The 26404-nt window shown below is 40.3% G+C and overlaps 2 protein-coding genes across 2 annotated transcripts in view; one reads left to right on the top strand and one right to left on the bottom strand.

Moving 5' to 3' along the window:
* Positions 1-2157, bottom strand: part of syt6a (synaptotagmin VIa) — an 82706-nt gene extending 80549 nt beyond the window's left edge. Inside the window, exon 1 of the mRNA XM_031290566.2 lies at positions 1928-2157. Within this exon, the coding sequence (XP_031146426.2) occupies positions 1928-2120 (193 nt within the window). The 5' untranslated portion in view covers positions 2121-2157. The remainder of the gene's footprint in view (positions 1-1927) is intronic.
* Positions 1-26404, top strand: part of klhl21 (kelch-like family member 21) — a 130047-nt gene that overhangs the window by 76909 nt on the left and 26734 nt on the right. The window lies entirely within an intron of this gene.

The raw sequence follows: 26404 nt of genomic DNA on the forward strand, positions 1-26404 counted from the left end.
GATTTTTCAACTGGACATAATGGCGGCTCATTCAGAATACGATCTCATATTTTACGAAGATAGTTCACCGAAACGTGTTTCTGAAAACATTTTAAGCGAGAAATAGGCCATGCAGTTGCTGAATCTGTCTTCATTTCAGATCAACAACGGTCAGTTTGAAAGATTTTAGTCAGATTTTGAGAGGCTGTGCGTCACGCTAACATAAGTGCACTGATTTGATAGTCAAGGGCTAGCACTCCACCAATGAGATTAGTCATTGAGTCCGACTGCCCGCCCTCCGACCCAGCAAGTCAGGTCAGCCAAAATGATGGATGACGGCACAGAACACACCGAAAACACTCGAGTCACTGACCTCGCCAGACTGTCCGACGGCCGATTATTGGGTTGGTGTGTCTCAGGCTTAACAGAAAGCCACAAACCAATGCTCATTGACTTACAAAAAATGTACTGGTTGGAAGAAGTAATTAAAAAAATTAGATGGATTAGCAAAAGATTATAGATGACAGTTATGGAAATCTAATATGCAACAGATCACATACTTAGTAAATAATCATATGTCCTGATATACTTACTGCATTGTTATTCTAAAGTTTAGTTTTCCAGAGGAAAATAAAGCGCAGTTTCTCAAACTGTACACAAAAACATTTCAATCTTTTAGATCAGCTATGTCTGCTTTACTAAATCTATAAAACTACAATTATTCACAAACCATTTGTTCATATCTTGTATAGGCTCAAACTATCTTTTTTTTTTTATCGTCGATATCAACTGGCACTATAAACACATCGCGAAAGGCTGCGACACATCGTGAAAGACACATTTTTTTGTGTTAGTTGAAAGAGAAAATCAGTAGAAAACTGCACTTTAAAATGTAGCTGGCATTCTTTTTTTTTTCCATTTCAATGTTCAGTTTGTTTGATAAAATAATGACGGAAGTCCTTTCATTTGTTTTAAGTTCAACAAACAATATGTTGTATTTTAGCAGAATACTGAAAGCAGCAGAAGTGTAGAACCGTACACTTTAATATTTGTTTATTTTTCGTAAGAAAAATTGTTATCGTGATATTCAACAACGTTATCGCATATGGCATATGTATCATATCGTGCAGCTCTAATCTCGTATCGTGTTATCTGCAGTGTAACACTAAATTCAGCAGTTCCCTCGGCGTCAAGACAATTCGGACCATATTTCACCAGATTTACCGGCACATTCTCACAACTAGGATTCACACACAAAGCCTGTAGTAGAGTTGCTCCATTAACAATGCATTTGAAGGGAGGGATTATTCCTTTAAAGAGAGCGAAGCCCTTTACAATCGCCAAAGCAACAGATGCACAAGGCTGCAACAGATGTGTAAATCATCCCTCATGAATATTTCAAACAAAATTTTGCAGAGCAGATTAAACGCACAACGTTGCAGCTTCATGTTGTTAACCCAGGCACATCGGCATATATTTTCGGAAAAAGGTTTTGTTTGTTTCTCATCTCTTTGCTTTGTTAGCCTGAGTGGTCAGGACAGCATCAGCTGGCATTAGTCAGCCTTAGGCTGATCTATTAACGGTATAGGAGCTCTGCTCTCTGGAGCAAACTGTGGAGTCAATGTGAGTTAGTTTTGTACACCTATTTCTCCCTGTTGCCCTGGGGTCACTAAACCTCATTAAGGATGTTTTAATGGCTCAGTCGAAGCTCTGTCTGAGGAACCATCTGTGACTGCACATGTGGTAAACAAAAGGAAACCGAGGTAAAATCATATGTTCAATGGCAAAACAATTGCAGCGTTGGCATTCATGCACAAGTAAAGCGGCACAAAATTCTTTAAAATCGGCTTTCTTCTGAGGAAAAGATAAGCACGGACACTCACGAAGCACATCAGCAAAGCTGCTACCTTTCAGCCAGTATAGATCAGGAGTTAATTGTAATCCTTACTCAGTTGTTTGCGGTCCGAGCTGTGGCTGGACAACAGGAAGAGGTAGTCCTGACAGGTGTCCTGATCCAACAGGGAGCTGTTGTGCAGGCAAAGGTCAACAATTAGGGTCACAGCTTTCTGACAGACCATGTCATACTCCTCTCGGTCAGAACTCATGCTCCCAGCTGCATCCTCGGCCGTGTGTGCGCTCATCCAAGGGGGATTAACACACACACACACACACACACACACACACATACATACACGCAGCAGCAGCAGCAGCAGCAGCAGCCTAGCATGCAGAAGATGAATGCAACTTGTCCCCGTCCTCGGCTGATTCTTCTCCTCCTATCCTCCTCTCTCAAGTGTTTTTACCCAATGTGTGTGTGTGTGTGTGTGTGTGTGTGTTTCAGTTTTTTTGTGTATGCTGGGCCAAGATCGCTGAAGTGCATGAACATGTTAGATGTGTACTAATATGTATGTGTGTGTGCAATAATGTGTGAGGACTTAATGAATCACATTTGTCCCCAGGTGATATGACAAAATTATTGCATCACATATATGCTTAAAAAGCAAGTTGCAAAGAAACACGGCAACTAACCAGAGCCTTACAAAGCCTCCATCCTCTTCCACCTTCTGTCCCTTCATCCCTCTGTTTCCACATCACCCCCATCCCCCCCACCCCAAAACACCCGCACCTTTAATCTGACTGTACATGTAATGCCACCACCTTCTCTGAGTGTGCACAAACTTAACATAACGACCACTGGGCTTGTTTTTCTCACAGTTTGACTGACTCGACTGGTCCCTGCAGGTCAAAATGTCTCCTGTGATAAATTCCTCTCTGAGCTGAACCACCTGTGACCCGCCAGGTCTCTCCGCTCTCACTGACAGTCCCCAATCACTCTGATTGCGATCCCTGAGTGTTTACGACCTGTAATGATGAGGGTTTAACTATGTGTATGTTGTGTGTGTGAGAGAAAGAGAGAAACAAGGACAGGGAGAGAGCCAGAGTCACAAGGTTGCATACAATGTAAATACATGGGCACTTAGAAATACTCATGAACATACAGTGGTGAAAAAAGTACTCATATCTATTACTTAAAGTGTAACTCTCGCCAAAATGCAACCTAGGGTCTTTTTGTGAATGTACCTGAGTCAAACTTTAGTTTAAAAGCATATTTAGGACGGAAGTGCCACTTTTAAGATTTACCGTATTTTCGTTTTTCGGTCAAATGGCCTTTTGAATGGGAGTAATAGGGGCACTTTTATGCTAACCTCAAAATAGCTATTTTTAAAACACTAAGAAGGCTCGACACAGCATGAAACTTTGCTCCAAGTATCACCAGGGGCTCTACACCTTAACTACACCGGTGCACAAGGGATATACTAAATCTGTGGCTACTTGTTTTGATATCGACTCGTTTTGACTGCCGAGGTGGTAGCAGCCAGAAACAACAAGAGCTACGGTGAGTTGTTCAAAACCTCTTTTTAGTAAACTCTGGGTACACAAACAATGTTCTCAACGCTGGAGTTCATGTGTAGAGCCCCTGGTGATACTTGGAGCAAAGTTTCATGTTGTGTCGAGCCTTCTTAGTGTTTTAAAAATTGACCAATTTGACCAAAAAACACAAAATACGGTAAATCTTAAAAGTGGCGCTTCTGTCCTAAATATGCTTTTAAACGAAAGTTTGACTCGGGTACATTCACAAAAAGACCCTAGGTTGCATTTTGGCGAGAGTTACGCTTTAAGTAAAAGTAGCAATACCGCAACGTAAAAATACTCAAGTAAAAGTCCTATACTCAAGATTTCACTTAAGTAAAAGTACAAAAGTATTAAAAAAAGAAAATTTGTTGGGCAAAACGGTTTTAGAGAAATGGTTTCAGAGTGTATATATATATATATATATATATATATATATATATATATATATAGGGCTGGGTTAAAATAATCGATTCCCCAATTAAATTAATCTTTGTTTAAGTGATCTGATATTGATAAATAAAATCCTGAAATTGACTTTTAATATATGCCGTCAATTTTTAATGTAAACATTAACCGGGTGCATTACAAAAAAATTTGAGCGTTGCTTCTTGCTTGTAAATTGGTCGTAATGTTTTGTTTGTAAAAATCTTTATCTGTAAAGTCACACTAATTGGATTTCCTCAATGAGGGTTTAATACATTCTTCCTCTTCTTCTTCTAACATGTTATCAGTTACTAATCGGGCCAAACTTGCACGTTAACACCGCTGCCAGGATAATCGGTCTCCCCACACCCAACCTCAGTAAGTAACAATAAGGCCATCGCACGCATCGTATAACCTCAACAGGACAGGACATCACTCAGTCAATCAGCACCTTACCCTGCTGCCCTCCGGGCGCAGGTAGAGCACTGAGCTGCAGAAGGGCTCACTTTGGGAAAAGGCTAATCCCCGCAGCCACAGGCACCTTAAACAACAGTGGGCACTGTTGTTACTGTGTGCTCTTGTCTGGTGTGCTCAGTGCTGTGGAAAGGAATTTCCCCTTGGGGGACAATAAGGTCTAAAGTCTTCTTCTTCTGTCAGTTAACTAAGTGTAAACTGGGATGTGAAAATTGCTTTAATGTATCTGTTGGGACACTGCAGCTAATGCTGTTTTTCCTTAAACCGCTGAGGATTCCATCTAAATTAATTTCTCATATCTGATAATTAGAATAAATGAACATTCAATTGTGTTTATTTTCAAATCAAGGCTGTAATGATGGGCACAAAACCCGAGGGGGGAAAAAAAGAAAAAACCTAATTGACTTGACTTTTCTGCTATATTATATTGAACTATATGTGAACTTACTTTGCCTTATCCCTTAATTATGTTCTTAACCATTAATTAAAGTAATTTAATAAACCCTGTGACGAATAAGGCACCAGAAACAGGATTTCATGCCTGACTAATTACAGAGTGATATTGAGTTTAACCAGATCTCGGTTGACTCCCTTCCCTAATTTAGTTAAAGCAGGGCGTAAATACTACGCTGTCTACATTGGTGGGCTATTGTTCCAAGATAGCTTAGATAATTGAGAGCTTATCGTAGCTCCCGCCCTGTGTTTCCCCTCAAAGGTTGGGTCAGGGGGTCTACTGCGCTTCCTGTTACTGGAGATTGGATCTAGTCTTCTTCGGCAATCCTGATTAACAGGCAACAACAAATTGTTTCCGGTGGCGGGTTTTCAAAAGAGTCCATTGCTTTTGTGCATCTGCTGCTGCTGATACTGACTCCCCCCCCCCCCCTTCATTTGCCCCGAGGTCTTCTTAATGCAAACAGGTTTACTGCCTTCCTGTATTCACATTCACAAGCCAGTGCTTAGAAGTCCAAACAGAATCACTCAACGATTTCCTTAGAGTGCTGCAAACACTACCAATGTAGTACCAACAGCTTTAATGGTGGAAGAAAATAGACCCGGGGCGTAGCAGTTCTTCCTCCTCCTGCATTATTCTGAAGGTGTTGTCCAAGGATGTCCAGTATCTCAGACGAATAATGCTACAGCTTCCTTGTTAACATATATTTCATCACATGGAGACACCTGGGAAATAACCTGCCATGAAAAAGGATAATGCACCATTACCAAGAAAAGCCTCCAACGTTCCCCTTCTTTTCCACATTAATAACAATCCTATCTGCACGCCACAGTTGGAGGGAAACTTCACATCAATAATACATATATGGGTATAAGGTGCATGATATAGTAGCAGATAGATCAAACACAAAGTGGAAGTTAGCAGAATAATATCAACAAAAGGCCAGTGGTGGAACTAAGTACATTTACTCAAGTACTGTACTTTAGTGCAAATTCAAGGTACATACTTTATTTTCCATTTTTCATTTCAATTTGATAGGGACAGTACAGTACTGTACAGCATCACATCATTTATAGCTATTGCTAATTTCCAATGCCCGTCTCTAGAAGGGCTTTTAAACAGTCATAAAAAACACAAATGAAACAGCCATAATTAAAAACGGACATATAAGTATACTTATATGCTTATATATGTACATACCTTTACCACCCCCCATGTCACCCCACCCGTATAAGTGACTACAGGTCTGATTATCAATTAAAAACTATACTTCAGTTCAATTTTTAAAAAAGCTTATGATTTTGTATTGCTTTTAGCTCAACGGGCACTTCCAGATGAGATTCGAGTTTGCAAATGCAATGTAGTTGTCAAATCTTAACACGTTCGGGGGCCTCATTTATATTCGTGGCGTACGCACAAAAGAAGCAAGACTGTGCAAGAATTGGGATTTCTAAAAAACTAACTTTACGGGAGAATGTGCGGTCCTCCACAGATACGCTGACCAAGGCATACGCATAGAAACGTGTGAAATGAGAAACGGCGACACCGATGGCAGATGGATGAAACACGTTAAACGGTGTGAAACTGAGACCGATCAAAAATACTGCCTCTCATTAATAATATGAACAATTCACAATGCCATTCTGATATCTAATAGCCTACACAAACCAGTTTGATCGAAATGCGGTTTTAACAATAAAACAAGATAGTAATGTAAATTCAAATGAAGATATATTTTCAAAAAGAAAACTCAAATATGGGATCTGGTTGGCCTTTTGCCCAATATACTTGTACTTTACTTGAGTATTTCCATTTTATGCAACCTTTTATTTCTACTATTTTGCAGGGGAGTACTTTTTACTCCCCTGCATGACAGCTTTAGTTACGTTACACGTTACATTTTTTCATACACCTTCCGGTCTAGTGAAAACCATGTATCTCCAAATTTGGTGATTTTGAATTTGAATGTTTCTGATAAACTGAAGGATTAAAAGAATACTTCACCCCCCCCAAATGATTATTTGTGTATCAGTTACTCACCCTGTGTTACCTGGCTTGAATTCTTTAAACAAAAACTTTGCTTTTCTTGCATGCCTACTCAGGGACTGAAGAATCCAAAAACAGTAAAAGTTCTTCATGAACTGAAGCAATACTCAGCGAACTGACAGCAAAACTACATCAAAACATCTGTTTTTTCAAATTCTCACACAACACGTGCAGTATAATCCAAGTCTCATTTATCGCATTATCATACGAGAAAAGTAATGTTTTCTTCAATAATTCAAGGTACCAGAGGTTGAGTAATTGATATAGATATGATCAGTTTTCCTTTAAGTGTTCCTTTGTAGGCTGAGAAAATTCTCCTGCTTCTTAAGCTAAACAATTTTTTTAAAAAGCCTCTTGGATCAGCTCATAGACTGTACAATTAGTGAACGTAGCATCTGTAAGGTCACCCATTGGTTTGTGGGCTGCCGTTTTGAAGCTTTGAGTTTGGCGATAGGCCTACGGGCATCGCCATCTTGGCTTTTTGCAACCAGATGTGATTTTTTTTTTTTTTTTTTTTGTGTGTGGATGTGATGATTTTTGACGAGAGGGTGGAGCTGGGGAGGATGACTCCGTCAAGTCAGTGTTTATGGTTTCATGGCACTGTGCTAAGCTAAACGCTAAAGAGAGAAAGCTGCCGATTTTCAACCCTTCTGAAGCAAGTCATCCAGCCGAGATTTACCGGCGGGTAAACATGGACCTCCAGGTACTGGCGCCAATCTGCAAACTTCCCCTTAAAGTGCTCATATTATGCTTTTTGGCTTTTCCCCTTTCCTTTATTGTGTTATATATCTTTTTTGTGCACGTTATAGGTTTACAAAGTGAAAAAGCCCAAAGTCCACACCAAAGGGACTTACCATCTCCAACAGAAAACACTGTTCACAAACTGCTCCAAACAGCTCTGTTGTAGTCCAGCCTTTACTTCCGTGACGAACGTGCGTCACTTTGTAACACACGTTATAATGCTCGCCTAGCTGCTAGTGTGGCACGCCCTCATACTCTGACTGGCTAGTAGTCCTTACCTAGCTACTGAGCATGTGAGACTCCCAACAAAGATGGAACAGAAGTGAGATGTCTCACTCTGTAGCTAAAACAGAGAGCTCAACACACAGGGTGAAAAGAGGAGCTGCAGCAATGTGCAGTACAACAAAAATATGGTGTTTTTTGAAAATCAGACCATGTAAACCTATTCTGATATAACCTCTAAATACAATTATGAACCTGAAAATGAGCATAATATGAGCACTTTAAGTAACCAGCTAACGCTAGCGCTAGCTAGCTAGCTTGGTTGACAGAACACTAAACAAGACATTTTTAGGCGTTCCAATATACTTTGATGAAGTGAAAACACACAGTGAGAGGGTCAAAGCTTAAGACAAAACACAGATTACACCCAAAAATAATTAATTTGATTTCCTGGCCTTCCTTCCCTTAAGTGGCATTGCCAATTGTCAGGCTGCCATTGCAAATAAGAACATGTTCTTAATGACTCGCTTGAATAAATAAAGGTGAAATAAAAATAAATCAATAAAATAAAAACTACTTCAGGTCTATTTTAACGTGCCATAGTGAGCGTTTCTCAGCCTCTATCATGACTGACGACCGGCATGTAGCCACGCACCTTGAGCATGCCCTGCTTTGTCGTTTATTTTAAAATAAATGGGACCATAATTTACAAAATGAACATCTGTCTGATTTGAGGAAGACTTGAAACTAGCAATTGAGGCCATAAACTCATTATAAAAGTGTTTACTGAGGTAATAAATCAAGTGAGAAGTAGTGTCTGTGTATTTTCACAGCGTGGCATTAGGATCTGAACATTAACAGGGGCGATGGTATTAACTGAGGCTGAAAATATCACCGTAGCATCAAATCAAAGAAGAACTATTATCAACACTTTATTTGTTGAACTGACAGCCAACATTGATGAACATCAATTGATGAACGTTGCTCCGATTTACCGGCGCAGTACGTTTCACCCTCCATTATTCATGAGGCGCAAATAGAAAGAACACAAAATAGTATCTTTCATATAGATGTTGTTTCCATCTCTAAATAATTTAAACATCTGCAGCTGAAGTGATTAAAACAAAACAAATGGAGGCCTCTGTGGGCTGTTGGTGAATTAATGTGACAATCAAGGGCGACTTCTGAATGAGCTTGTTTTAGATAGTGTTAATAATCCAGCAGATTTATAACATTTCAGCTGCCATTAGGGATTCTGCCTATAAGCTATAAATAAATGAGGAGGGCTGTGATGGTCATATTGATCATTTTGAATCAGGTGCGGGCATATTTTTTTAAGAGCAAATGAGGGGGTTGTCGCACACGAGGATCCTCAGTTTGATATGCAAATCAACTTCATCTGAGGCAAATCTTTCTGTGGTGACAGCCCGGTGGCTGCAGATGTTGAACTTGATTCATCGTGGCAAATGCATGACAAAGGGTTGGCTCACTCAAAGCTATGCTAATCAGCTAACATCAGCACTTCAGCAATCTTCTCCTGAGGGCCACGGTGGCAGGATTTCCACAGTATATATTTAGGTGTGTAGGTGTATCCCTGTGTGTGTGTGTGTGTGTGTGTGTGTGTGTGTGTGTGTGTGTGTGTGTGTGTGCGTGCGCGCGTTTCATTGTCAGGATGTGTTAATCAAAAGATTCCCTACTCAGCTGTGGGGCAACGAGAGAAATATTTCTATTTTGACTCAGAGTTAAGCTCATTAGTAACAGTCTTAAATTGTGTAAGCATGGTGCTCTGAAGCTACAATACAACAGATGAAGCGATGATCTGTGAACAAATAGATCTGCCAATGAATATAAGAGCCTGTAGGATTTACAATTAAATACACACATGCTTTTTCCGTCAGGCCCTCAAAGGAGGCTTAAAATACTTATGGAGCCATATCACAATGTTTTTTTAATAAGGCTGAGCACGCAAAGCAGTGACGAACGAGAGTGGGATTACCCGTAGTATGGTTGGGGATCAGCATCATTATTCTGTGTCCAGGTAAAATTTGCGCAGAGCAGTATCTCATCAGAACATGCCCTGAATGTCATTGATATGAGGTGTTGAATTGAGTTCCTGTCAGAACGGCGCTGAATAGTGATGGAGTCCAAAAGAGTCGATTTTCAGCGCTCACTGCAATGCTTATCAATCCCAAAGGCATGTAAATGCCATCATCTTTTTCCTACTCAATATTCTCATAATACCTTTACATGTCAATACAATGCAAACCAGGGATGTCATTAGGCCTATTTTAGGGGGGCTGAAGCTACTCCAAAATGTTCCTAAGCCCGCCCAAATAATAATAAGAAAAATAATAATTAGATTTTTTTTTTTTACAGTGCACTCTGTATCACTCACTACGTGGAATCAATATTCCTTCACCATTCATCTGTTGGTGTCGTCGTGCACTACAGTCTGTTTTATTTTTATTTCACAAACTGTCAACTGGTCGAAATGGCAGTGTTTTAGAGAAAGGCTTACGAGCGGCCGCTTACACGGTAACGGTATGTGGACGAGCGAGGTAGAGATTTACTGAAGAGAGAGAGCGCCAGGCAGCATTAAAACAAAGCAGTAAATCAGAGAAATAAAATGTTGTTTTTGACGATTTATCACTCGAAATGCAACTGTAGCAAGTATCTCACTATCATTAATGTTATCCAAATTCATAATTAGAAACAACAAATAATATATCCAGCTACAAAAAAGCCGGAAATTCAAAAGTTAGACAGAAGTACAAAGAGTCAATGGCTATGAAGATGATACACCGTCTTGTCTCCTCTCATTGGTTTAAACTGGCAGCTTTCAGATTGCTGCTGACCGGTGTGTTGCAAGTAGCTGCAGGATTTATCTTGTCTCGTCGCAAATCTTTGGTCTGGACTTGCTACCGCACACACAGTGAGTGATACAGAGTGAAATTGTAAGTTGTTGTTAATGACTTTTACTTGCTTCACTTCAGCTACATTTACTTGAGGTAAAGATAAAGGAATATTTTAGTTGGCTATAGAAACCAATAGTCTAGCTAGTGTAAACGAGTGAAATACAAGAAATAGCTCGCCTAGTAAGGTATCCGAAGCTCTCTATTCTTTACCATTAATATAGCCTGCTCTCTCTATAGTATTAAAACAATATCAGTCCCTAAATATCATAGTGTCACTGTTAATGCTATTGTACCAGTATATCCTTCAATTCATTGAACAAATGGATACTGGAAGATATTTTAGGAGAGAGAGAGAGAGAGAGAGGCACCAAGGCATAGCCTAAACTAAATTATTTCATGATATTTATTATATATGCTTGATTCTGACCAACTTAACTTTAACAATACGAATACGTCTATCGTTGCACCCCTAGTCTTATTTTGACCTGCAACTTATCTAATTAAGAGAGGGATTAGGTATGGTATTACTTTACCACACATTTACACGGGCAGATAGATAGCGGTTAAGTCTTAGCCTAAAGAAGACCTCAGCAGGAGCACAGTCTGGCCTAAGTAAATCCCCCCATGCAGCTTTGATGTATCTAAAAGCTAACTTTAGAGTTTGTAAGTAAGATTTTGCAAGGGAAAGTTTTGCATAGCCTCGGGGCTAAGCCCCCCCTGTCTTTCAATCCTAGTGACGTCCCTGATGCAAACCATCAATAAAAAGCCCCGAAATGAAAGGGCTGCACCCAACTGTATAAATATGTGAGAGAAGCTCTGTTTGGTGTGGCGTTTCTGCAGGGTTCACCAATTTAAATTTAAGACCTTTAAAGACCTTTTTTAACACCACATAAAATTCTACTTAACACCTGTTTTACAATCATACTGGCAAAAGTATCACAGTATAATAAAAAAAAACTGTTGAGGTGAGATGGTTGAGAATTATGTGTTATTATGTCACGTTTTTTAGTATTTCCCAGCAGCACATAACAGTGCTTCCTAATTAAGCTGGACCTGGATCAGCAGCAGAAAAAAAGATGTAGTGAATTAAAGGGGTGGTTCAGAATTTTGGACATAGGACCTCATTTCCAAGTTAGCCAGTGGGTTATTTATCAGTGGAGACAGTTTTCAACACTTTTCATCCAGTCCTTCCAGTTGCAGAGTTTGCTGGTGCTAGGCTAGCGCAAGTCAACAGTATCTGCTAGCCTGCCATTAAAAACAGTCTTACACACTCCACAGTACACCAGAGGCAAATAAATTATAACGCCAGACTATCGATGTAAATGTCTGTTGATAAAATAATGTTAGAAATAAAACTACACTTGCATCTCAATGATCGCATTACATTTTGAGGGACTAGTTTCTCAGGGGCGGCGGAATTTTACTTAGCTCCGTTTAGTAGTACTGCGCCGAAAAGTAAACAGAGAAGCGCACTCCAGTCGGGAAACCTAGTAGCTGCTGGCTTGGACATCAAGACACCGGCGGAGACCCTAGTCAACTGGCAAATGTGTAGTGATCATTTTAGACCAGACGGCTTTGAAAAACCCCGCAATCTAAAGGACCACAAGTCACTGACAACAAATGCGGTTCCATCCGTCTTTCTAGATGCACCAACAGCTACTGATGAACAGGTAATAACTTTCGGCAGGCTACTCTAGCTAATAAAGCTAGCCTCTTTCATAACGTTAGCCTAGCTGCTACTAATAGATTGAGACTGACAACGTTAGTGGAGATAACGTTACCGTTCAATGCATTGTGGAGAGTGACAACATTAGCTAACGGTATAGCTACACTCTTGGTAGATACCTGGCTGGGCTAACCGCTAACTTTAGGTAATTGCTGACAGAAACGTCATGTAAGCTCGGACAGTTTACATGCAAATTGCTAGCCCGTGTGCTTTCATGTACCGGTAACGTTATGTGAGTTATAGCCTGGCAGAGTGGAATTAGTTGGAGCTCGTACAGCGGCAGGTAAATAAACTTGCGTGATTGTCATGTAAACCGGCTTTTTCGGTAGCCTAGGTAATATCACTCCGCCGCTGCTGTAGCCTATGCTACCAACTACAGGGAACAAACTATTGCAATGCGATGCAAGGGTAGTTTTAATTATTACATTATTCTATCAACAGACATTTACATAGATAGTCTGGCGTTATAATTTATTTGCCTCGGGTGTACTGTGGAGTCGGTAAGACTGTTTTTAGTGGCAGGCTAGCAGATACTGTTGACTTGCGCTAGCCTAGCACCAGCAAACTCTGCAACTGGAAGGACTGGACGAAAAGTGTTGAAAACTGTCTCCACTGATAAATAACACACTGGCTAACTTGGAAATGAGGTCCTATGTCCAAAATTCTGAACCACCCCTTTAACCAATTTTGAAATGTTGAATTAATTTAAGTTTTTGCTGCTATTGGCTGGGGGGCTACACACCCACTGCCCAAAGGATGACGCCCAGAAACGACCCGAACACGGAAAAATATTTTTAAAAAATACAGGCAGAGGGCAGGGTCTCTGCAGATACCAACATCGCCACACACTTCTAGTGCTTCATGATGATTGAGAGGGATTACTCTTGTATGAGTCTATACATACTTTTCTTTAGTAAAATGCTGTAAAAGCAAAACAAACATACCTCACCTAATCTTACATGTCACGTCCCAAACAGCCAAACTCAACCTCCCAGCTCAATAGAAACTGTACTGTATTTGTCTTAATGTTCTCATGTCTGTTTGTTTTAACACCATCCAATTGTCCTATGTCTTCTTGTAATGTTTTCATTGCACATTGCAATTATTAAAAATAAAAGAAAGCAAGACATACACTGAGAGATCGTATACAGTAACTGGAGCAGCATTTTCTCCGGTGTGTACAGTAGATTATTGTAGCAGAGTGCTTTTTTTCAGATCTGATGCCAAATGAAGGCGGAGAGGATTTATGTCTTTGATCTATTGTCTGGGTTTTAGAGAGCGAGAGACGTAGAAGAAGGGATCTGCTTTTAAAGTTGTGTGAGGCGTACAAGGAGCATTTTAATGTTTTATATTGCATTTCCTTTTTTAAATATTTTGAATATATTATGTATAGCTGTTTGAATTGTCTTTTCATATAAGATGTACTACACAAAATCACCTTTCCAGATCTTATAAACTGCTTTTGTGCATCCACATAAACTTGATTTTTCATTCTAATGTACATTGATTGAAGGTCCCATGTCATGCACAATTTTCCGGTTCATATTTGTATTTTAGGTTTCTACTCGAACGTGTTTACGTGCTTTGATGTTCAAAAAACACTTTATTTTTCTCATACCATCTATATTCACCCTCTGTCTAAACGCTCTGTTTTAGCGACTGTCTCTTTAAAGCCCCCTCCTGAAAAAGCTCAGTCTGATCTGATTGGTCAGCGTTTCCAGGTCTTCATCATCTGCGCTCTCGGAGTCTCTGCACTGTCATTGCAGCCGGGGAATTACTTTAACAACACACAATAGCACTTTCTACCTATTTATAGTATAGTTGTGACATCACACTGTACGGAAGTCCTGTCGGCTCGTTTAAAGGCCCAGTTTCTGAATATGGGCTGTGTGCATTTTTCTCTGGATTGAGTGTTTTGATACTTTCACAGTATTTATATAGCACCTCAACCTGCTTTATAATAAAAAAAAGACATGGAAATCTCACTTTTTACAATATGGGACTTTTAAAGGTGCCCTGCCACACAAAACAGTTTTTACTTGCATTTTTTGAAATATGTTAGGTCCATATGTGTTTGTGTTATGTGGTGAATGTGAAAATGAACTGCTACCTCCTCTGTCAGCTCTAGCCACTGAAAAGAAATGAGCAGAGAAATCAGGCAAATTATAAAAGCTGGTCAGTCTGACATCATGTTGCCTGAGCTCATTACTATTCATGAGCTCACCCAGTTGCGCTGGGTAAAGGATGCTGATAGCCAGGCTCTCATTGGCAAGCTGTTAGCCAATCAGAGTCAAGCAGCTTAGCTCGTTGAATATTAATGAAAACTGGCACAAATCAAGCTGAGTCTTCCTGCAGGCTTTCTATACCACTCTAGAATGGCTTGAAAAGCATTTCTTTTCCACAACAAATGTTACAGAGTCCATGGTAAAACATTACCACAAAGTAATTAAAATATGTGTGGCAGGGCACCTTTAAGATTTCCACCTAAAACGTCTTAAAATATCTCAAACATCCTTTGTCCTTTTCAGTATCTTAATGTTTTACACTGACTAGAAGACATTTGAACTGTAGCTAAGGAATTAAAACACTTTTTAATGTTGTTTTTTTTTTACAAAACTTTAGATGATAAAGCATGACTTCAACTTTTACTGAGAAATAAAAGAAGAACCTTGCTTACAGAATAAAAATGTAGGCAATAAAATAACTGCAGAGCATATTCCAAGTGTTACACAAGTAAAATTGTTTACCTGTGAAACACTTGGAATATGCTCTGCCGTTATTCGGAGAGCAGTTTTAATGGAAATGTAATACTTTTTAGCCACGCTAGCAGCGTATATTTAGCACCATATTTAAATATCTCTACAACGATTGGATGGATTGACTTGAAATCTGGTACAGACGTTCACGATCCACGACAAGAATGAAGCGGCCTGGCGTTGTGATTCACTTAGTTGCCTCTAGTTAAACAATCAGGTTGACATTTTAAGGTTTGAGAGAAATATTTTAACAACTATTGGATAGATTGCCATTAAACTCCACCAAACTGGAAGAATCTCGTGTGGATTGGCAAGATAGTCTAAACAATTATAGGAGGGCCCTCAGAAATGCCAGATCAGACTATTACTCAATACTAATAGAAGAAAATAAGAACAACCCAAGGTTTCTTTTCAGCACTGTAGCCAGGCTGACAAAGAGTCATAGCTCTGTTGAGCCATCTATTCCTATAGCTCTGAGCAGTGATGACTTCATGACCTTTTTTAATGATAAAATTATAACAATTAGAGAAAAAATTCATCACCTTCTGCCCACAGCTTCTAACGGCTCACCATTGGGCGCAGGAGGGCTAGAGAGAACGATAAGACCTGATACTTATTTAGACGGCTTTTATCCTTTAGACCTCCAACAATTAATGTTAAGGGTCTCTTCAGCTAAGCCAACTACCTGTCTCTTAGACCCCATTCCAACGAGGCTACTTAAAGAAGCACTACCCGTGGTCAACACCACATTACTAGATACGATCAATATGTCCTTATTAACGGGTCACGTACCGCAGTCTTTTAAAGGAGCTGTGATAAAACCTATTCTGAAAAAACCCACCCTCGACCCTGAGGTCTTAGCCAACTATAGACCTATATCTAACCTCCCGTTTCTCTCCAAAATCCTTGAGAAGGTAGTCGCTAATCAATTGTGTGACTTTCTGCATAGAAATAGTCTATTTGAAGACTTTCAGTCAGGATTTAGAAAGCATCATAGCACAGAGACGGCACTGGTGAAAATCACTAACGACCTTCTAACTGCTGCTGACAAAGGACTTGTCTCCGTACTTGTCTTATTAGATCTTAGTGCTGCATTCGACACTATTGACCATACCATCCTCTTACAGAGACTGGAACATTTAGTTGGCATTAAAGGAATCGCACTAAGCTGGTTTAAGTCCTATTTTTCTGAGCGATCCCAATTTGTTAATATTAACGATAAACCATCCAAATACGCTAAAGTTAGCCATGGCGTTCCTCAAGGCTCAGTGCTTGGACCAATTCTATTCTCTTTATATATGCTTCCTCTAGGCAATATTATTAGGAAACACTCAATTAACTTTCACTGTTACGCAGACGACACCCAATTATATCTGTCAATCAAGCCAGACGAAAGCGGTCAGTTAGCTAAACTTCAAGCGTGCATTAAAGATATAAAATCCTGGATGAACCACAATTTTCTGATGTTAAACTCAAACAAAACGGAAGTTATTGTGCTGGGACCCAAGCACCACCGAACTTCATTATCTAAATATATAGCTACCCTAGATGGTATTGCCCTGGCCTCCAGCACTACTGTCAGAAATCTAGGAATCATTTTTGACCAGGATCTATCCTTTAACGCCCACTTAAAACAAACCTCAAGAACAGCCTTTTTCCATCTTCGTAACATTGCCAAAATCAGGAACATCCTGTCTCAAAACGATGCTGAAAAACTAGTCCATGCATTCGTAACTTCCCGGCTGGACTACTGTAATTCTTTACTATCAGGCTGCTCAAATAAGTCCCTCAAGACCCTCCAGCTGATCCAGAATGCTGCAGCACGTGTTCTGACAAGAACTAACAAAAGAGATCACATTTCTCCTGTATTAGCTTCTCTGCATTGGCTTCCTGTAAAATCCAGGATTGAATTTAAAATCCTTCTCCTGACCTACAAAGCACTAAATGGTCAAGCACCATCATACATAGAAGAGCTCTTAGTACCTTATTGTCCCACTAGAGCACTGCGCTCCCAGAACTCAGAGCTACTTGTGGTTCCTAGAGTCTCTAAAAGTAGAATGGGAGCCAGAGCCTTCAGCTACCAGGCTCCTCTCCTGTGGAACCAGCTCCCAACTTGGGTTCGGGGGGCTGACACCGTCGCCACATTTAAGAATAAACTGAAAACCATCATCTTTGATAAAGCTTATAGTTAGGGAGTGAGGAGTTGCAGCATAGTAGAGTAGAGTAGAGGGAGGCAGGAAGTACAAGCCCGTTCCGGCAGGGGAGAGTACGAGCCCGGTCCAGGACCCCTCTCTTTAGCCTGCCTCTCTTAGTTATGCTATTATAACTCTAGACTGCTGTGGGAAGCTCCTTCCAAGGACACAATGAGCCGCTCCCTCTTCTCTCTTTTCACTTGTCTCCTTTTGTGTGCATCTTAGTCCCAGAAATGCCTGTTACTAACCTAGCTCTGGGGAGTTTTCTCCCCGGAGTCCCTTTGCTTCTTCTTCACCCAGAACATCGCCTTGGAATTGGGTGGCACCTACACCGGGGTCCTGGGTGCAGCTGACGCTATGGACTTACTACACCCTGCTACGCTCTGCGTTTCACCGCAGTGTCCGACTGCGTCCTGCCGCGTCCAACCGCGTCCACCCAGGCTGCTGTGCAACACTACACCCCGTAACGCCCTGCTGTGCCCTACTATGACATGAACTACTATGACTACCATTGTGATCACTGTTTCACTATCTTTATTATGACTATTATTGCCACCATTCACCACTCCCCCAACTGGTGCCGTCAGACACCGCCTACCAAGAGTCTGGGTCTGTCCGAGGTTTCTTCCTAACAAAAAAGGGAGTTTTTCCTTGCCACTGTCGCAATAGCTACTGCTAATGCTTGCTCTTGAGGCAACCACTGTAATAGTTGGGGCTTCGTAAAGTACAGAGTTTGGTCTAGACCTACTCTATCTGTAAAGTGTCTCGAGATAACTCTTGTTATGATTTGATACTATAAATAAAATTGAATTGAATTGAATTGAAAGTTGGTACACATATTCATGGTGCCCAGAGGATGAATTCTAATTACTTTGATGATCCTCTGAGTCTTCCTCTAGCGCCATGACGTCATGCGGTTGGCTTTGTGGTTTTAAGTAAAATGTCTGAACAACTACTTAGGCCTTTACACACTGGGGACCTTTCTTCTGTGCAATTATTTAGCACGTCAATATATTTTTTCAAACTATTGATTTTGTCATGAGTACTTTGAAACAGAACATGAATATAAGTCAAGTCATTTTTTTGGGAACGGGGCCGAGCTTTCTCACCGCAAATAAAGACTTCAACCAATCACGTTGTGTTGCTTACTTATGAGGATCTTAATACAACAACAGGAGGCTGTATGGACGGCAAACTTTATAAAAACTTTCAACCTTGACAAGGGCAGTGTTTACCAGAGACACTCCGTTCTTACCTTTCACAATAATAGCCCTGGACATATGCAACACTGTACAAATATGCAGTCTATGGTTACACTGTGTAACTGTTTACCAGAGGGATTCAAATTAATTTAGTGTTTTGCTAAAAGGAAACTCAATGAAATAGCTTACAGTATCTTAGTGACAGCACAGGGGCGACAGGGCTGGAGTCTCCAGGGCTAACCCCCATCACTCCACCCAGCAGCCTGGGAAACGAGACAGGAAATCTCTGTTGGTCTCGAAGAGCCTCAGCATTTATTGGGTTCAAACTGCAGACTCTAGCTACTGTACGTTTACTTGATATCCTCACCGCTAAACATTAACTCTCCTCTGCACCAGTCGCTTTCTCCCATCCACTCACACTGCATCCTGTCACTTTCTCTCTCTCTTCAGCAGCATCCTTAGAAGGACCTCCAACTGTGCCACCGACATTGTAGATGAGCTGGAGCAAATATTTGAACCTTTTGTTGAACAATTGTCGCAAATTTGCATTGCAGTGTGTATGAACAGTTTTGATGCGAAATATTTGCAGCCGAAGATTTTTCATTTTTCCCCCATGTGTAAAGGCCTTTTAGATGTTTTTTTTTCCCGATGAACATTGGTAGACCGTTTCCCTCAAGATGAATTGTAATAACTTTGGTGATCAGATAAAAATTTTAATTACCTGCAAAACTAAAGATGTTCCTACCAGCCTCAGCTGTACTTTGTGTTCACTGCCAATTAGCAAATTTTAGCATGCAAACACGCTAAACTAAGACTGTAAACATAGTAAAATTTTAGACCTGCTAAACATCAACATGTTAACATTGTCCTGGCTGTCATGGCTGTAGACTCAGTTGTGATATGATCCTGTTACTGTATTTCAACAGTTTGCAGTGGGCTTAGATATTGTTAGCTTAACTCACAATAGTTGTGACATTTTAATAGATATTTTTGCTATATATTTTGGCTGTGTATTATATGTCACACATACTTTTCTTGGTGTGCAAAGCCACAGTCAGCCAAAAACTACTCAGTATGGGAGAAATGACTATATCCTCATTGTGAGTCATTCGACAAACTGTCTACCATTGGGTGGTGAGTTGGATCACATGTGTGGGGGTGGGGGGGGGGGCTGCCAGACAGATACTGTGGAAAAATGTAGCCGGTAAGTGCCTGATGGAGGACTCTGTTAGGATTATTTCAACTCTTAAAAGGATGTATTAATGGCTGAGTGAATAAGGAGATGGATTAATTGAAGCATGGGCTGGCAAGGTTGGTCTGTTGGCCAGGCGTTTGGTTGACCACTTTGATCCAGACTGAAATATCTCAACAACTATTAAATGGATTGCCATGGAATTTGCTAAAGATATTCATGGTGCCCAGAGAATGAGTCCTAATTACTTTGAGGATCCTCTGAGTTTTCCTCTAGCACCACCAAACAGGCCAATATGGAGCTAAAAGAGTCTCAATAAAGATAAATGCACCCACAGGATTCATACATGCACACACATGATTCATAAATACACACACAGGATACACAAATGCGCACAAAATTCACAAATACACAAAATTTAAAAAGCACAGAAGATTCACAAATGCATACAAAATTCAGAAATGCACACAAAATTCAGAAATGCACACACAATTCAGAAATGCAAACATTTACAAATGCACACAAGATTCAGAAATGTTTTTCTGATGCACACACAAATATATCTTGATTTACAAACTGCTTGCGGTCTGTGAACTTCACTGCATTTGTGTGTGAATTTTGAGACTGCCCTGACTTGGCTCGACACACAAATGCCTTTTTTTAAACAGGGAATGATCTACAACCAATCAGATATCTCCCTTGTTTTAGCCAATCACAACAACGCACCCCACGTGGGGGATTGTTTACTTATTAGCCAATCACATGAACACGTTCACACAGCGCTATATGAATGTGGGTGGAGTCATCCATTCTCATAGTAATTCACGTTACGTAATGTTTTGCTCAACTTTAGGAGCTCCACACAGTCTGACGAGAAACCGGCAAACTCCATACCCAGTGAAAGTCACCGTTTCTCAGTTATTGGACGACCGGGGCTCCGCGGAGCTCCGGAGCTGGCTGGCTGCCAGCTGCCGGCATAACTTTCGTATATTTACAGTTTGAATTTCGTCATGCCACTTATAGAACATCTACCCCAAGGTCTTATAAAGCTAACTATGGTGTCCGATTTCAATTTAATGCATTTTTGTGAACATTAGGGGTCTCATTAGGAGGAGCTGCTAGCTAGGCTAGAGATGTGTCCCATTTAATCCTATGGGAAAGATCGTTGCTACACTTTCGGCATAATTTTCGTATATTTACAGTTTGAATTTCGTCATGCCACTTATAGAACATATACCCCAAGGTCTTATAAAGCTAACTATGGTGTCCGATTTCAATTTAATGCATTTTTGTGAACATTAGGGGTCTCCTTAGGAGGAGCTGCTAGCTAGGCTAGCTATGTGTCCCATTTAATCCTATGGGAAAGATCGTTGCTACACTTTCGGCATAATTTTCGTATATTTACAGTTTGAATTTCGTCATGCCACTTATAGAACATCTACCCCAAGGTCTTATAAAGCTAACAATGGTGTCCGATTTCAATGTAATGCTTTTTTGTGAACATTAGGGGTTTCGTTTTAGAGGTCTAAGAGGAGGCTAGCTAGCTCTCATTGATAGAGCTCCATCCAGCTGCAGGCTCTATCAATGAGACTTGCGGACAAGAGGCGTTTATTTCCATGATCGTTTGTTGAAATAACTCAACACACATATCCATTATGAGATTAACTGGAATCTGTGGTAAGAGATTGCGGGCGTAACAAGCTCGCTGACCGCGCTCTCACTCACACACAGCGGCCATTTAGCAGGAAGAGACAGTCAGGGCAGCGGCGTTTGGTAGTCCATTAACCCAAAAAATGCTGACTTTGCACGGGTATGGAGTGCCGTGGGCTGCCAGCCGTGACGGAGCTCCATCTACTTCCCAGCAGACCGGGCGGCGAGGCAGCAACACAGGCAGCACCGGCCGCTGAACTCCCGACACACAGTCGGACAAAATTTGCAATTAGCCATCAATTTTCGTAAAACGGCCCATATTTGACCTCTACATAGTTGATTTCTCGCCTAAAATGTTGTCAGAAGTGAATTTAATGATGAATAAGATGGTGAAAATTGTTAAAAATGTTAAAAACATTGGTTGTTGCTCCGTCTGCAAGTTCCGAGTTGGCAGTGGGCGTGACTTATAAGTTCGACCAATGACTGCTACACCACATTCATATAGCGCTGTGTGAACGCGTTTATGTGATTGTATATAAGTAAACAATCCCCCACGTGGGGTGCGTTCTTGTGATTGGCTAAAACAAGGGAGATATCTGATTGGTTGCAGAACATTCCCTGTTTAAAAAAAGGCATTTGTGTGTCGAGCCAAGTCAGGGCAGTCTCAAAATTCACACACAAATGCAGTGAAGTTCACAGACCGCAAGCAGTTTGTAAATCAAGATATATTTGTGTGTGCATCAGAAAAACATTTTTGAATCTTGTCCTGTGCATTTCTGAATCTTGTGTGCATTTGTAAATGTTGTTTGCATTTCTGAATTTTGTGTGCATTTCTGAATTTTGTATGCATTTCTGAATCTTCTGTGTTTTTTAAATTTTGTGTGTGTATTTGTGAATTTTGTGCGCATTTGTGTATCCTGTGTGTGTATTTATGAATCATGTGTGTGCATGTATGAATCCTGTGTGTGCATATGTGAATGTTGTGTGTGCATTTATCTTTATTGAGACTCTTTTAGCTCCATAGACCAAACCTTATTAATAATTAAAAATAATTGGGTGCATTGCCATGAAATCTGGTACAGACATTCATGTAGCCCACAAGATGAAATGTAATACCTTAAAGCTCCAAGGATCTACTACAGCCAGGCTACTTATTTATGGTATGATAGGTGTTTTAGTAATTGGAGACATTTATAGCCTTGTGTTGAGCAGGTGCCAAACACGGAGCCCAGAAATGATGGAGCAAATGGGCTTGTTTTAATTATGCAGGTGGAAATGTGATCTAGTCACCACGGCAACTGAACCCAGGTTCCATGAATTAAAATCAAGGGGTTGAGTGAAAGGAAAACTTCAATATTGGATTAGCAAATGTGTCAGGACCATGAAGTTTGACTGGTGACATACTTTAGGCATCTCACAAAAGAATATGAACAGTGAAATTCTGTCTCCTACCAACTGTCTGATTCATCCAACTGTAATTTTGACCATTTCATTTGTGTGTAAGTGAGTGAATCAAATAGCTAGTGTAACCTTTCAAGCATACTAAAGTGTTATATTACAATTTAGAGATTTAGCAGCCCTCTGAACAATAAAAAGATGAAACACTTGTGCTAAACGTGGGCAAAGTAAATCAGTTTGTCTGTGTTCAGACACCAGAGGTCTTACTGTCCCTTCTTATCTAATATATTCTCCCTAACCTCAGCTTCCCTGAGCATGAAATGATTCGGGCAGAATGATAGGATGTTTGGCTGTGGAGCAGTAGCGTGAGATTTGTTTCTGTGCAGATAAACAGTCTTGACTATTGTCTTGGCCATTGAGAACAATTTTATCTCAATTTCAAAGTGTGCGAGGCAGAAGATAATTACACAAGGAGCAAAACTGGTTCAGCAGTTTGCCAAATTGCATTGGAGAGATTAGTTGTCAGTCTTAAAGATATGATATAACAGTTATACCTTTTTTGATGCGTTTTAAAAGTCTCATGATCACAACAGGGACGAAACAAAGATAGAAATACTAACAAAATGTCATCAAGGCTAAAAGAAACAACAACAATTTAGGAACATCTTGCTATGTAGCTAGGTCTTTTGTAAACTCCACATTTAGGCTAAAACTTCATAAGTTGTATGTTTTTAATTGCCAAAAACACCTCATTTATAAACTTTAACACGTGATATTAGTAAAATGAGGGATAACCAATGGAGCGTTAAGATAGCTTACCGGTATGGCTAATGTTGCTTGGTGACCCACCCAATTTATTCGTTATGTAACATTATATAGATCTTGAAAAATTCAATTGACGGTTAGTTAGAAGGTTAACAAATTGGCTAGCTTACAGCCTTAACTGACATTTGACACGTTAGACTCTAACATAGAGCATAATTGACACGTATCATTTGTTGAAATGCTCACGCTAATGTAGAGCTGCAAAGATGAATCGATTAATCGATTCGTCGTCAACTATTAAATTAATCGGCAACTATTTTGACAATCAATTTATCAGTTTGAATCATTTTTCATGAAAATAAAAGTAAAAAAGTCTCTGATTCCAGCTTTTTAAATGTGAATAATTTCTTCTCTCCTCTGTGACAGTTAACTGAATATCTTTAAGTTGTGGACAAAACAAGACATTTGTCATCTTCATTCATCGTTTTGGGCTTCGGGAAACACTGAACAGTTTATACCATTTTCTGACATTTTTTCAGACCAAACAACTAATCGATTAATCGAGAAAATAATCAACTATTTAAATAATCATTAATTGCAGCCCTATGCTAAAAACAAAACATAGACAGTTATAGTGCAAAAGAAGTCTCTAAATAAAAGAGACTGCTACCAGCTGGGGTGGACCAAAATAGAGAGCCAAAGTTGTGACGTAGATTAACGCCGAGGCTAACCGATGTTCCAATGGCCTTGTGATGTTGCCTTGATATTCGGGGCTGGAGTACCTTGGACATCATATATTTTTGACAGATTTTGGGGGAGTGAAGAGGATAGACCTAATGGATTTTCTCTGGAAAAAAGGAACATAACTTCTACTTCTAACAGTAATTAAAGCTTTAGTGCGTAACTTTTTCTATATTAATGAACGTCCGTTACATTCAAGCCATTGCCAAATGAGTTGATACAAAGCTAATTAAGAGTATCATCTACATACAACTCTCTCTGTATTTCTCAGCATGGCTGTGTTTAGAAATTGTTGTCGTACAGCGACGTCCGGCAGAAACTCGAGTGAAGATAATTACCTCTTCTGAAGAGTCCATGATGTTTTTTTAATCCTGCATCTCCTCCTTGGCTACAAGTAACTAAGAGGAGGAGGGGTGGGGGCGCGTGCGCAATCACGGAAGGCTTGCGTCATGTGGATGCAACAACCGTTATGTTTTCATTACTTAGAATTCCTCATGGGGGTGACAGAACCTACGTGCTATAGCTTTAAACTCAACCAGGATTAAAAGATAGTGACTACTAGATTATAAAGTGCCTTTACATTTACTAACTCAGAAAGTGCATTTGGTGTTAAGTTACTCTTTAAAGTAACAATTTTGAGGCTCTCCGTTTCGTTCTCTTTGGCGATAAGCAGTAATTGCAAGTGTGTTTTTGGATCTCACTTTCAGTTGTTTTTGAAGTTTCATCGTCTGTAGTCATTGCTCTTTTCTTTGTTTGTTTGGCCATAGTAACCACTTACTCGCAACGCTGGCAAAACAGTACGCCGCTTCACACACAAGTGAGTTGAAGAGTGAGTCTGTTGCGTTAGCTCCGCCTACGCTTAATGTGTGATGTGGGCTGGATTTTGTTATTTCTATTTATTACAAATGTCAGTGTGATTTTAAATTAGGTTTTATTACTTCTGGAATAAAAACACAGAAGTTCCAGTTTTACTTCAGTGCTGCAGCTTCCCTCTTCAGTAGCTAGCAAGTCAAAGAACTCCTTAAACATAACAAATTCTGGACAAATCTAGTTTATATCGACGATCATTTACGGGATTGTTCCGGTGCCGCCAATTGTTCCACTGGATATCCCTCATTTTGGGCCGGATGTCCGTCACCTTCCGCTTTCTATGTGTTAGCATTTTATACAGTCGGGTGGATTTATGAGGACTATGGTTAACTCAGAAAACAACTTTTGAACAAGCACATGTTCCATCCAAACAAGGTTCCTTCCCGAGGCAAGTTTGCAGAGGCGCCATTATTGCATCAGGTGCTTAGTGCCGCCCATGACAATTGCGATTAGTTTAAAGAAATGCCAATAAACCAGAGCACGTTTTTCTCCCATCCTGGAATGTTTTGTGGACTAGCCAGACCCTCAGTACCGAGTACAAATCAAATAGTGACCTCTTTTTGTAGCAAAAGGTTCTTTGATTGAACCCTGGGAATTTAAATGTGTTCAAGCAGCCATCCAGCAGGCCACCCCATGGCAGGCTGCAATCTTTGTTTCCCTAATAATCCGTTATGGTCGTCTTCTGCCCACCAACACTCAGTAATCTCCATCCATAATAACACAGCTGCCTCAGAGATGTGGCAGGAGGCAGGAGCCCCCAAATCTAAGCGCCTTTGGCGAGTAGGAGGCAAAGCCGTTCTGCGAAAACAGGCTGCGAGCAACATAAGGCTCTCCGGCCCTCCCAGGGTTTAATGTCTTATTATTTTCCGCAGACACGAACCGTTTTGTCAGCAGGGATGCTGCCGCGTTGCTGTCACTTCCTGTGTACACACAGCGAGGGGAGGTGGCAGGCTGAGAAATGAGGGGAAACTGGAGAAAGTCACTTTTTAAGCCATTCATTTAGTTGACGTGTTATATCTGTGGATTATTTGGGAGGGTGCTGGTGAGGGATTTAGTGGGAATTACGATGAAATATGCAAACATAAAGCCAAGTGTAGAATTATCCAATTATTTATTTCAGTTGCTGTCACAGTAATGGAGTGTCACCACACATCTGTGGTTCTGTTCAAGTTCTAACACTTTGACTTATTGAATTTCTGTTTTCACACTTTGTTGGATTAGGGCAGTTTGTTCATTTGAACCTGGAT

Source organism: Sander lucioperca, chromosome 12 (genome assembly GCF_008315115.2).
Source record: "Sander lucioperca isolate FBNREF2018 chromosome 12, SLUC_FBN_1.2, whole genome shotgun sequence".
In the NCBI taxonomy this organism is placed as follows: Eukaryota; Metazoa; Chordata; class Actinopteri; order Perciformes; family Percidae; genus Sander; species Sander lucioperca.